Source organism: Hemitrygon akajei, chromosome 17 (assembly GCF_048418815.1).
Source record: "Hemitrygon akajei chromosome 17, sHemAka1.3, whole genome shotgun sequence".
In the NCBI taxonomy this organism is placed as follows: Eukaryota; Metazoa; Chordata; class Chondrichthyes; order Myliobatiformes; family Dasyatidae; genus Hemitrygon; species Hemitrygon akajei.
Genome location: NC_133140.1, coordinates 49,223,475 through 49,237,690, shown reverse-complemented (window position 1 = coordinate 49,237,690; position 14,216 = coordinate 49,223,475). Strand labels below are relative to the sequence as shown.

Sequence of the window (14,216 nt, the reverse complement as noted above, 5' to 3'; positions counted from 1 at the left end):
TGGAGCATGACTGGGTTTGGAGGTAAGTGTTGCAATTGGTTAATGAGGATCACACTTGAGTAGGAACCATTGTGAAGTGTAAGTTCCTATATTAATGTGAACCAATCTATAGCGTGACTCTACAAACTAGTATCTGCTCAGAAAGGTATCCTTTAAACTACCAGGAAATGGATTTCACTTGTCTCTGCAGAAGTCTGAACATCATAGAAGAAGAGCTAGATGAACTCAGGACTCAAGTGAAAACTCAGGAACTTTGCAATTCATGCATTAAGTCTCCAATTTTTTTTAAAGTAACTTCAATTTCAGGCACTAACAAGGTAGACAAGCAATAGAATTTCTAGTATTGCAACATTTGATAGATGTTGATGGGGTTGTGTATCAATAAAGCCTGTTTGTCAGAGTGAGCTACCTATTTAAAACAATATACAGTATATGGTTCACTTCCACCATAGAGTTAGCTTAATCTTGCCATGAAATTAAATCATTAAATTCAGAATTGATGTATTGATATAGCATAGTTTGCATGAATGTTTGTGCTAAGCTTTTAATGGCGGAGTTTTATAGGACACCTGAACATTCAGAAACATCATCTCAACAGGCCTTTAGGGATCGGAGGGCAATCTGCAGTTTTAAATGGAAGCTCTATATCCAATCTTTGACAGCAATTTACCGCATATGTAGTGTCCATTAGGATACAATAGTTAATTTAGTTAATAATTAGATCTCTATGCACAGAGCTTATTTGCTTTTGAATTGAATGCTCTTAGCACAACTAGTGTAAGGATGATGGTGTAATACCTCCCCAAGGAGCCCGCAAAGTGGTTAATTTTTCCGCACTGCACAGCTGCTCTGATATCAGTTTGATTCAATCTCGGTAGTTTGGCAAGGGCCATCTCTTAGTATTTAGTTACTTTCTGTCTATATTCTATCATAATGGTAAATATACTGTTTGCTCAATGGCAGTATGTCTATATTGCTATTTGTTCATCTTACGTGTTTATTCGATGTACTGCATCAGAATAATATCACCCACCGAGTACTCTGATCCACAATTAGGCTAACCGATATCTTGGGAACTGACAACACGTTTAACATTCCAGGATTGTTTTCAGCAATCTGTGCTTCCACGTAATGAAAATGCCGGAAGATAATAACATTGGGTTTACATTTTGATTTAACTCCCTCGAAAGCACTCCTCCCACCCCTCCTCCAGCCCATATATACCTCCTCTGACCCCACAAACTCCGTGTTGGTGATACCTTTGTAACTTCATATTTGTGACAACAAGAAGGAACAAAATGCTGACTGTATAGATACACCAATGTTATTAATTGACCAACAGTGACAAAGAACAAGGAAAAGCTAAATATCTTCACGGTTAACTCTTAACATCAGCAGTTACACCACTATTGGCTATCTCAGAAGAGGAGCGACATAGGTTTCAATTTGCAAGAGTAGAATATTATTTAACAAATTTTATATCACATTCTAAGTAAGCCAAATGTCCTGCCCATTTTTACTTGGTGACAGACCACCATTTTGTAACTGAACTGAACTTTTCAGATTTTATTAGGGAATGAAATGAGCTATTAAATCAGACTTCTATATAATGGCTGTGGAAGTGTCAAAACTGGTTAAGATCTGTTAGGCCTGGCAAACCAGTGCTTAATGGAATCTTTGAATGAGATAAATAAACTGATTTAATCCATAAATACAACTGTCAGCAAGAAATGGCCTTTGTCAAGTCTGATGAAAGGAAGACTATTTTTCTTTACAAATGCTCTTACAATGCAAGAGAAACAATGTTACCTTTGCAATGATTTTCATCCCATGGGTACACACAGTTCTGGACTCCATTACAAACCAACGAATTATTGATGCACATGTTGCTGTGGCAAAAAAATGTGTTGTCTTGGCAGGGAGCTGTGAAACAAAGGTTAGTGTCACTATAAATTATAGCACAGCGACTGCCTTTTAGAATCTTATACAAGCGATGTGGCATAGTATTATGTATGGCCATTTAACCATGAACAAGTAAACACAGTAAATGGACACTTTGAAAAGGTCGTGTCTTTTATGTCCCATTTAGGTAAACTGGTCGTGGCTTCATTATTCACTGAGAGGGAGATTCATTAACCGAATCTCCCTCACATCACTTCAGTTAACAGCATTCTTAAATAGGGGAAATGAATCAGAAAATAGCAGAACTATAATGGAGTGATGTACCATTAAAGTGTGTTATGATACGGAATATTTTGTACCTTGAGATCCAATTTTTCATGGTGATCTTTACAGGAATTTATGTGAATAAATTACTTTTTTAGAATGCTGGGACGGAAAGTGTATCAAGACTATCTGGAATTGTTGATTACTCTGCAGGTGTTAAGTTGACAGAGTTAAAAGTACAAGTTTATCTTCATGCATGAATAATTTATAACATTAGTGTCTACAGGTATGTTGTAAAATACACCGAGACATGAACATAACATGAAAGGGTTTATGGGCTCAAATGTGCTCTTTATTGGTAATGAAAAAACCCTATTGGAGTATGCATTTTTATATACCTAATCTAAATCTGGAAGAGATGATATAACTCTATAAATATCACTGAAAATATTTATAAATGTGGTTTAATAGGTATTTTTGCATTCACTTGACTGCTTCTGGTTTGAGATGGCTGGGGAATCACGTTACACCCAATCATGCAAGTATCGCACTGCATAATTTCCAATTTTGCATTTTTGATATTGATATTAAAATTCTGCTGCCATAGTAGAATGCGGTTGATATTTTGTACAAAACATTACCACCTGAGACAATCTGTTGTGTGAGAATCTCGCAAGAAACTAAATCGTACTAACATCAGCAGGCTGCATTCACTTACGATCCACAAATGAAGTAAAGAGCATTCGGAATCTGCTGCGCCTACTGCCCTCGTCGGCCCACATGCGAACTACGCCCACCCCAGTTTGCAGCATTACGTCATTGGCTACAGTGCTACAGAACTTGGCCTTTAAGTTTTCAATGGCACTGCTCCCATCGTACACAGCGACAAAATTTCTCTTGCATTCGTTGGAGTGGTGCATTTGATAGTCGATAAAACGTAAATAAATCTGCCAACAGAAAGACGTTGAATTTCAGTAACAGATTTTTCTCTTTGTTGTTCTTTCAAGGTATATTGTTGTATATCTTCACAGCTAAAGAAAGAGTCAGCAAACAGCAGGCCCCTCGCAACCATGTATCGAGGAGGGTGATGATATCACTTCTCCAATGGTTAACCATTAATAAATACAGTGGATTCCAGTTAATTGGGCCATTGGTTAACCAGAACAGCTGCTTATTTAGGTCAGCTCTTAAAGAACAAAAACTAATTGAGAAAATGTTTATTTGGGACACTATGCTGCTTAATTGGGGAGGAGACCCTTGCTGAACATTTTCCAACTTGCGTCAGTCATGTGCACTTGTGTGGCCTTTACACAATACACTGTGCTTACAGTGAACAGTTTTTGTGTTGGTCTTGAAATATCCGTGATTTTTGTCACCGATAGCTGGTGAGCAATAAACAGTAAGACAATTCAGAACTGTTTTGCTCACTGCGGTTTCAAACATTCAGGCTTGGAGATGCCAGGGAGTTAAAATGAAACAATTTCACTACTTCAACCAGTTAGGAACTATGGGGAACATGAAGGTATCGACAATCATTTTGAATGTTACAATTAAAATAAAGATTTGGAGAATGCAGTTGTCGAAAGCACTGTTTGAAGGCAGTCCACTACCTGCACAAGGTTCTGCACTGATTTTCTCCATTTACAGCCAATCAAAAGAACTCTCAGCATAGGTGGAACGAATCCTCTGTCGATAATTATTCGGAACTAATATACTGTTTTATAGTACTGTCATAGTTCTGGTAATGTTCCAATTTATTCTCTATTTCATTTAAATACATAATTTGTTAAACGGTAGTTTGTCTTCTTTTATACCTGTTTAACTATTTCCATGAAGCTTCAGCTAATTGGGGCAGCCGCTTGATTGGGCCAAAATCTACTCGCCCCAATGTGTCCCTATTAAGCAGAATCCACAGTATTTTTGATTTTGAGTGAATTTTTAGACATTTTAAATTTTAGATTTCACATGTATCAACATGGGCATATTAGACTTGGAGATTCATGATCAAACTGGTATCTCTCAGATCAAACACGATGCTTCTTTTAGTCTGTGTCTGGGGAATAATCCCTCCTGTGCCAGTAAGCCATCAGTCTCCCACATTAAACCAACTTATTCACTGACGTACACAGAAATGGACAGATACGAAGACTAAGTATATACTGAACACTGAGCCTGAAAACTATTTCATTGTCAAGTGGTGGACTTTTTCTAAGATTGAAATATAAAGTTTTTGTTTATTACATGCTTGGAATGTTTGAGAACGCCTATCACTAAATGCAGGCAGCTACCTCATGCATTGGCTGTACACTTTGAGAAAGGGTGAAGAGCATCTGTATGCTTGATGTCTATATGCAGAGAGATTTACAGAAAACTTGGTGACAACGTTGGTCGTGGAGTCGTAAGGGAATCAGCTCCTCTGCCCTCTGAGTGCACACATATTGGAAACCACTCATTTCCACTGATCCTATGTGTTAAGCTTAGGTTTTAATCTCCTCACACTCTCTTCATCTCCCTCCTCAGACTCACACACAGAGCATTCACCTACACATTTTACAGTGGCAAATTAACACACCAACCCACACATCTTTCCGGTACGGAGGAAAGAGAAAGCAGCTGAAGTATATCCATGCAGTCACAGGTAGATCACGTAGACTCCATTTAGGCAGCACTGAATTGAACTTGGGTCTCTGGTGCTATTGCTTAGCAGTTCTGCTAACCGACCTACTATGCCACTAGTAGTACAATTTGAGTGTAATGACACTTTGGCACCACTTCACACCAAGGCAGACTGAAATGGGTAATTGAGACCTGTCTTGAATTGGTTAGAAGGTTCCAATCTTGCCTAGTCCACTGTTAAAGAGTGCAAGATACCTTCCAGGTGATGGCATCTCCCCCTCACCCCCAGCTTTCTGCTGATGTCTTAAAGATTGCAGCTCATCTCTTTAACTAAATTACATCACAGTCGGATTTCTCTGTTTGATCAACCGCTTTTGCCTGACCTCCATCAATAATTGCCTAACTGACCAACTTCCTGGTCACCTGGAGCTCAACCTCAACCTCAAATCATCTCTCCATCCTGTTCTGACATCCAACTCTGGTACAAACCTCTTATACACTCAACCTGGAGCCCATCTAATATCCTTCACTGAGTAACAAAAGGAAGTGTGCAGAGCACGTTCTGCATCAGATGGTATTCTAAATCACAAAATACTTTAAGCCTCATCCACAGCAAAATTTTGCAGCAGGGGTATCTCCTATAAAACTAGGGCAATTCCTGTTCCCATCTCTCCACAACATTACTTAAGACATTCCTTTTAGTGCCAATCTAATTTCTAGACCAGTGTCTCTGCACTGTTTGTTGTGTGCCACAGAAATTATTACCACAATCCAACATTGGTATAGGAAACTAAAACTGACAAAATATAATTTATCAACATAGATTATCCTGTGTAGCTTTGCAATATTAAGGTAGTTGAGTTACATAGAAATCTACAGCACATTACAGGTCCTTCGGCCAACAACGTTGTGCTGACCATGTAACCTATTCTAGAAACTACCTAGAATTTCCCTACCACAAAGCCCTCTATTTTTCTAAGCTCCATGTATACCTATCTAATAGCCTCTTAAAAGAGCCGATTGTATCCACCTCTACCTCCTTCGCTGGCAGTGCATTCCACGCACCCACCACAGGGTGTGAAAACTCACCTCTGACATCCCCCTGTACCTACTTCCAAGCACCTTAAAACTATGCCCCCTCGTGTTAGCCATTTCAGCCCTGGAAAAAGCCTCTGGCTATCCACACAATCAATGCCTCCCATCATCTTATACACCTCTATCAGGTCACCTCTCATCCTCCGTTGCTCCAAGGAGAAAAGGCCGAGTTTGCAACCTATTATTATAAGGCACACTCTCCAATCCAGGCAACATCCTTGTAAATCTCTTCTGCACTCTTTCAATTGTATCTACATCCTTCCTGTTCTTTTAATATTAGGTGTACAGTCTATATTGTATATTGACATTAAAGGGAGACCATTTGCATACAAATCTGTGATTGATGCCACTGTGGTTGCGTTCTTTTCAGTTCCCTTGTGACACAGAATTAAAGGCATTTGAGTTAAAGGAAGATACATACCCATTCATTTAAAGGTTTGGTAATATAACTATCAGTACACAATAATATTTATTTTTGATATTTTGTATAAAAGAAGTTTGAACACTAATGTTAAATATATATAGTATTAAATGGCCTTTTTATGTAAGACTATGGAACAGTCTCACATTACATATAATACACACTATTATATGCACTTGATTATCTTATATGTAGATATATTTTCCAGTGAAGCAAAACATGAAGAAACCTTAATGAAACTTTTAGAAAATGCATTTATATTCTGTAACATGTCTGTTGATTACAAAGAATAGTTTAGTCGTATTTTAATTATCTCTTCCAGCATTAATTGAAAATGTTTCTTAGTGTTAGCCTCTGAGTCTTATCTAATGCTAATCTGCATAAGACAAATTCCAGTAATCAATGTTGACTTGTGGATAAACTTAATCGTTCAATACTAAGTCTAAATGAACTAGCTTAGTCTCATGGGATCCCAGTGCCACCGAGTAATGAATTGTATCTATCATGCATGATGGAGTAAATTGTTTATCATACTTAGAAACAGCAGAGCTTTCAACGTCAATGACAATTAAAGTAATTCATGTAAGTTACTATATTGCCCAAGGTATAATTAGTTGTTCAAACTAGAAACTTTGGTACTGATTGTATTATTCTGTAGGACATGACAAGCATACTTGAAGAAAATATCAAATGGCTACCTGCCAAATAAGAAAGTAGAATGATTGAATATAAATTTTAAATAGTGGTTGGAGGTCAAATGACAGTTGACTTGCAAATTCCAATTTCCCTGCCTCAGGGAAAATTCCTATTAATCAGTAATGAAAACAAATGACTTTTAGTAGAGTAAGCAATCTTTTCAAAATTATATCAATGTATGGTTTCAAATGTATATTAGCCAGGTAGAAATTTTTCTCTCTGGCAGCATTGTTCTTTATGCTATTTATGTAATATCATTTTTCTGTAATAGGTTTCAGGCTGTAATATGTTGGGATGTTATTGGTATTCATTACGCTGAGGCTATAGATATTTTAATATTAAATATTAGCCTATTACATCACATTTGATGAAATTTCATGATAATCAAAGTAAACTGCATAGCTATATTTTGAGCTGTGAAATTAACTAACTTTCTCACATATTTTCACTAAAGCAAATCAGTCTGGAAAGTACTAGAGAAAGTGCACTAATACACTACTTCCAATATTGCATTTTAACTGAAGAAAAACTTTTAATAATAGATTGAGATTAATTTCAATTGATTCTTAAGAAGAACAGTGGCATAGTGCGTGGATTGCTACAATCCCATAGTCACAATATAAAATTGTAGAACAACCCATAAAACTAAATTATCCACCAATTAATAGCGTAAACTGAAGGAAACGTTACTTCCAGAATGTAATTTTCCTGTTAGCATTTATTATTTTAAGAAGTGTGCAAGTGAGAGAGATCTACAAATATTTTTCTATCTTTGATATTTTTTCTGGTATTAACAGAGGAAGCTTCTTTGGATTTTCTTAATGTGCCATTTGTGAGCACAGTTTAAAATCATTTCCAAGGAAGATCAATCAGAGTAAATTAAGCTTCCTTGCTATTGACTTTCAATCCTTGGAGATTTGAATTTATTGCAGAACTCGAAACAATGTGGATAACTCAGCAATGATTTCAGTATAATCTATGCCTCTCCATACTTATAACAAGACTAACAAATATACTCATAAACAGTATCCTCTTCATTTTGAACTAGCCTGGGCAAGAATTGCTATGATATTTTTGGTCTAAACATCTTATACCAAATGCTCTAGCATACAAGTCTCTCATTGAACATTGCCCTGTGTAAAGTGGAAGTGTAACATACTTTAGATTTTGCAGGGGCTCTAATTGTCCAGATGCAGTCAATGGCTTCTCCTGGTTTTATTTTCCCCTCCTTTTCCACTTGACTGGAGTATATGATCCCATCGGACCCTGATAACTGAAACTGGCAATCTGGAGAGACATATTGGTAAGAGTGGTTAGGAAAAAAATAAAACATTGAGATTTTATTCAATTAGGCTCATGTTAAAGAGTCAATTTGAACATGTAAAGGTTATCATACCTGGAATAGGATTCAGGATTCCACCAAGATAGATAAAGTCAGGATCTGCAAAAATAGGACCATTTGATTGTTTTGTCACCTTACAACTAACATTCAGATTTAAAATATTTTGCTTTATTTTGTTTGAAGAAACATGACACTAAGCAATATGATAGAGCAACACACACAAAATGTTGAAGGAACTCAGCAAGTGACCTATGGAAGGGAATAAACATTTCATGTTTTGTGCCGAGACTCACATCTGGACTAGAAATGAAAAATAGGAAGTCAAAATAGGAAGGTGGAGGGAAGGGAAGGGGTACAAAGTGGCAGGTGATAGCAGCAGAGATTACAGAGGGGCAGCAGAGTGAGAGGGTCTTGCTGAATTCCTATCAAATAGAAGATTCAATCTTCTTGATGCATACCTTAAAGAGACTTCGCAGTGGAGCAAGAAATCATAAACATAAGAGATTCTGCAGTTGCTGGAAATCTAGAGCAACACACACAAAGTGCTACAGAAACTCAGCAGAAGGCAATATCTAAAGAAGGGAAGTGGTCATGGTACTAAAAGACCAATCACCACATTCCTGGGACATTGATATTCTGGTTTCTTGGGAACAGAATTGGATACAGGGATAATTGGTCAACATTTGGATTAGGGTGCCATGATATAGAATATTAATATATATTCTTCCAGTAACATTTTGGGGTTATTTTTGATTAAACAGCCCAATGCTTAATCTATAACAGCAGATTTCATAAGGGGTAAACTTAACAAGTAACTTGCTCATTATCTCTCAAAAGATTCTCCTCCATCAAGTCAGCATTGCAAAACAATATTTACTTCTTGCTTGAATGGATGGGCTTGAACCACATAAAAAAGACTTGTGACCATCCAGGTCTCAGCAATACACTTGATTGTTATTGGTGCTCTGCACTCATGATTCAGTTACATCACTTCATCTTGAGAAAGATTCCTCTAAGATATCTCCCTTCTCCACAAATCCCTGTTGCAATATTGCAAAAACACAGGCTCCCCTTCAAGTTAGATTGCATCGTGGAAGGAACAACTAAGAGCTCCTTCTCTTTTGCTAGAACGAGTTACTTGACATCATTGTTGGTGGTTGATACATCCAGAAAAGAATAACTCTTTATTATCCACTAATCTCTTTACTACACTAATTCATCTTGTACTATCACCCCTTTTGTCACTTAAAATCTCCTGCATTTCACTAGATCATGGAGCATCCTTTTCCCCCCTCTTGTCTTTGCTCTTTCCTGTTTCTGGATCTGAAAGCATCTTTAATTTTGAACATTTTGGAAACATCTGTTTCTCTTCTCACCATGCTGCCTAGGCTGCTGAGAATTTCAGCATTTTCTGTTTTTATTTCATATTTCCATCATCTGCATGATTCTAGTTTTGTTTTATTGCTGGTGCATACACTCCATCTGGGGGCTGGGATGGCTGGAAGGTAGACATAGAGGTGAAGAAGATTTATAAGACGATGACGAGAATATAATTGGTACCTTCACCCTTTGACAATTATGAGGAGCTGCACATCACATTTGACAGTGTTTTAATCTTTTGCCAGAAAACGTCTCCAGATTTAGCCTGCTTTTGATGAATAGAATTTTGCTGACATCGTTGATGTACGTCTGACTACCAGTAACTGAAGTGTCACTAGCTGGATCAATGTTCATACAGATAGGCTGATCATTAACTTTACTTTAATATTAAAATTACCGCATTTCTCACTAATATGGTACCTATGCTATTTAGGTTTTATATCTCTTTAATCAGCTTAATTATGGACAAGTCAGAGTGCCTGTCAGGACACTGAGTATAGGAGCTGGGACATTATGTTGCAGTTATAGAAGCCGAAGGTGAAGCTGCACTTGGAATCCTGAGTTCAGTATTAGTCACCCTTTTATAGGAAGGAAGTGGTTAGACTGAAGAATGCAGAAAAGATCTGCAAGGATGATATTAAGAGAGGCTAGATCTTTATTCCTTGGAACATAGGAGAATGAGGGGGTGACCATAGAGAAATGTTTAAAATTATGAGAGGTGTGGGTAAAAGAGATAGCAACAATGTCTTCTGCAGGCGAGGAGAGTCCAAAACCAAATGGCATCAATTTAGGTTGAAGGGGGGAAAGATTTAAAAGGGACCTAAGGGTCAACCTTTCCATGCAGAGGTTAGCGAGTATCTGGAACGAGCTGCCAGAAGCAGTGGTTGAGGCAGGTACAATAGTATTACTTAAGAAGCACTTGAGCAGGTAGGTGGAGGGTTGGGGCTTAGACTGACATGGGCCAAACACAGGAAATTGGGACTAGCTGGGTGAGCACCCTGGCTGACATGCACTCATTGGGCTGAAGGGCCTGTACTCAAGCTATATCTCTCAATGAGTCTTATAACTCTAGGTCTCTCTTTTGTGGCTTCTCCCCCACCCCCCTTCAAATTAAGAACCTACTTGGGGACAGTCATTACTCTGGCTTGCAGGCTTGGGTCTGGTCTTACACGTGCTAAGTACCATTTCTTCTTGAAGTTTGGACTCCCTTACTGCTGTGAAGTGGCATACTCATCATGGACGATCTCCAGCATATTAGTAACTATGAGACCTCTCATTTGCACCAAAATCACTCACATCATTAACACTTCACCATGGCTGAAATCCTTTAGCGTGTTTGGAAATAACGTCTGTCAACGTGGTGATTTTATATGCGTGCTTAAACTATCATTCTTGTGCATTTAATTACTTAGCTAGACTTGTTTGCTGTAAAAGGGGACACAAATTTGCCTTGCAGTAGTCAATGCAGGTGAAAATGACAGTGAAAAGGCAAATTCTTCAGCACAACGGTAGTATGATCAATGGTCTCACCTGCCCTTTAGCTACTGGTTATGAATTTCTGCAGCCACCCATGGTGCCAGTTTACTAGAATTCTATAGTCTACAATCACGTCATTGAGCTAAAAAACGTTTGTGTTGTTTGCCATCAGAAATCCGCTGTTGTGGATTTCTCATTCTTCAGTCAGAATAAATACTCTCTCCTGTTCTCATACAGGAATGCTTCACCCTCTTTGTCACTTTCACCAGTATCACTTATCTCCATCTCTTCTACTTAAGTCTGATAAACACCAGAATTCCTGAGTTGGGTGTGTGAGCTCCAGCCTCGATTTGTTCCTGTCTTAATAGTTACAAAGCTTACACTTAACAATCAGTATGCCCTGCCCCTTATTTCTCCTGTGCTTGAGTATGAGGCCAAGTCTTGTCATTTCTGGTCTTCAGTGGTGGCAAACCTATGGCACGCACAAGAAATATGTTGGCGTGCAGCCCCTCAATTCTATAAGCTCCACCCATAAAAAATAATACATAATGATTATCTTTACTCCCAAATGAAGAAGAGAATGTTTTTTTTTTGACAGCAGTGAGATGTTTTCACAGGAGATATCTCGAGCTGGTTTGGCACAAGCTAGACTGTTGCAAGAACATGTGACATGATATGTTATGAAATCCTCACAGACCTGGTGTACACATCAGTATTTGGATTGTAAACAGTTGGGCTAGTTGGCATTGACTTCACTCTGCTTGTATGCTTTCCTTTTGTCATTTGTGAGTGAACGCTAGTTATTCAGTGATAATCATGGTAAATACTGCAGGTAGTTTAGCACTTCCATTTCTTTTGCAATGGCAATGTTACCAGTATTTTCATCAACATATTTCCGTGAGTCATTAGTTTCAATGATAAACTAGGTCAAATTAAATTATAGGAGTAGACTTACTGATGAAACTAGTGTGCAACTCTCAAAACAACCAAATATACACCAGATATAAAACATTTGTCATCATTGGTTCACCAACAAAAGTCTCATTGAGAGTAATGAGTGTTCATGTTTCTTTCCCTGATCTTTCATGAATGTGCACCAAAGCTGATAGTTTCACATTCACATTACTGATGTTATAGATTATATATTAATACTTTTTTAATGTTTTCTAAAATACTTCATTTATTTCAATCTGTCTCTATTATACTTTTATTAATAGTAAAACAATAAATACATGCAAACATGCAACAGGACTCATCCTTTTTCCTTATAAAAAGTCCATAATTATCGTTACAGGTTGAGTACCTCTTATCCTAAATGCTTGGGGCCAGAAGTGTTTCGCATTTTTGGATTTTAGAATACATAACGGGATAGCCTGGGATCGCCATCATTTCCAACTCTGAATTTACGTGCTAGCAGTAAGCAAGCTTTATCTTACACTTGTTCAACACACGTGTGTACTTAACAGTCAAGTTGTTACATACCATTAATAAAATGAAAATAAATGTGTGCAGGGGCAGCTCTGCAGCATCGGGAGAGAATACCTGAATCAGCTGCTGATCAACAACAAAGAACAGCAGGCTTTCAGTCTCCACCTATGATGCCATGATTTGATTAAAAGGTTACAGTACACTGTAGTTGTATTTTGCCTTTTTTTGGGTGTTTATGTAAGGTATAAAACAATTGGCATTGTAGACTTGCTCTGGTGTTAGATTTTCATCAGTGACGATCTTCATAAATTTATTAATACTTAGTGATCAGCAGACACTTTATCTTTTGATTATCTTCAAAATCCTTAATATCTTTAAAAATTCAATGCCGTGCCTTTTCTGAAATTTCTACAAGCTGTATGCCAAACATTCACAATTGCCTTCAATTTTCAGTTTGTCGTGATAGTTCTTTGCTTGTTTCATAAACAGCATACCATTAAGCAGCATGTGTTCACTCCAATGCTGACAAATCCATTCTTTCGAAACACGACTGAGATCTTAATTTCTCACTTTATGCAGTGTTTTTTTAAAAAAAATCATTAACTTCTGTTCATTACGTATGTGAGGTGGCTTCCCAGAACTGTCTGTGATGCCCAGAGACTAGTGCATCGCCTGGGAACCCAACCAGCGCCATGTGGCATTTTCCATTTGTCGGCACTCAAAAAAAAAATTGGATTTCAGATCTTTTCAGATTTTGGAATTTCAGATAAGGTGTACCCAGCCTGTTACCATGGTGCACAAGAGAACTTTTTTAGAAAATTAATACCAATTTGGGCACATACTCTCAGAAAGGTTCACCACCCCTACTGAAGATTTTAGATTTGCCCAACTTCTACGATGATACAGAAACTTGACGTATTCAAGAATATTTCCAAAGATTCCTAATTTTCTCTCTATCGCATCCTCATCACTTGTGTCAGGCATAAGCCATATGTGAAGTTTATTATATGTTTATATATATACAATTTTGTAGAAGTTACATGTGGAAAGCACAGAGAGCTCCAAAAGGTGTATCTGGTTACTTAAGGTCTTTCTCAGATGTGCATAATGATATACGTTTAACCAAATGTGTCATTCAATGATATTATACATATTTACTTAGACCACAGTGCACATTGTGGTAAATTAGTTACCTGGTACAAAAGTGTATTTGGCTCGAAATCCAAAGCCTTCTAATTCTTCATCTGAGGTAAATTTTACCCATAAGAATCTTCCAGATGATTTAATGAGTGATGGAGCTTGCTGACCACAGTAATGGTTTATGAGATGAGAGAATCCAAATGGTCCATCCCTGACTTCCAAGTTGTCAAATCGACAGTCCCAGGAAGGTTCAATGCTATAGGGCTCATCGAACGTGAGTTCAATTCTTTGACGAGGGGCCGCTGCAGATACAACAAAATGCTAATAAATGTATGTAGTTCTAACGAGGCTAGGATTGCCTCAGATATCAAGATTATCAGTGAACGAAGTAATCTTGTCATTTTCTGGAACATTTTGAACAAGAGTGGAAAAAACCAATTACAGTTTAGCAGTTGT

The 14,216-nt window shown here is 37.6% G+C and overlaps 1 protein-coding gene across 3 annotated transcripts in view; it reads right to left on the bottom strand.

Moving 5' to 3' along the window:
* Positions 1 to 14,216, bottom strand: part of neto2a (neuropilin (NRP) and tolloid (TLL)-like 2a) — a 46,836-nt gene that overhangs the window by 7,787 nt on the left and 24,833 nt on the right. For all 3 annotated transcript variants that reach the window (XM_073070076.1, XM_073070078.1, XM_073070077.1), the window contains exons 4-8: positions 13,814 to 14,062; positions 8,391 to 8,435; positions 8,154 to 8,281; positions 2,885 to 3,113; positions 1,810 to 1,923 (exon numbers count right to left, since the gene is read on the bottom strand). In XM_073070076.1, the coding sequence (XP_072926177.1) occupies positions 1,810 to 1,923; positions 2,885 to 3,113; positions 8,154 to 8,281; positions 8,391 to 8,435; positions 13,814 to 14,062 (765 nt within the window). The remainder of the gene's footprint in view (positions 1 to 1,809; positions 1,924 to 2,884; positions 3,114 to 8,153; positions 8,282 to 8,390; positions 8,436 to 13,813; positions 14,063 to 14,216) is intronic.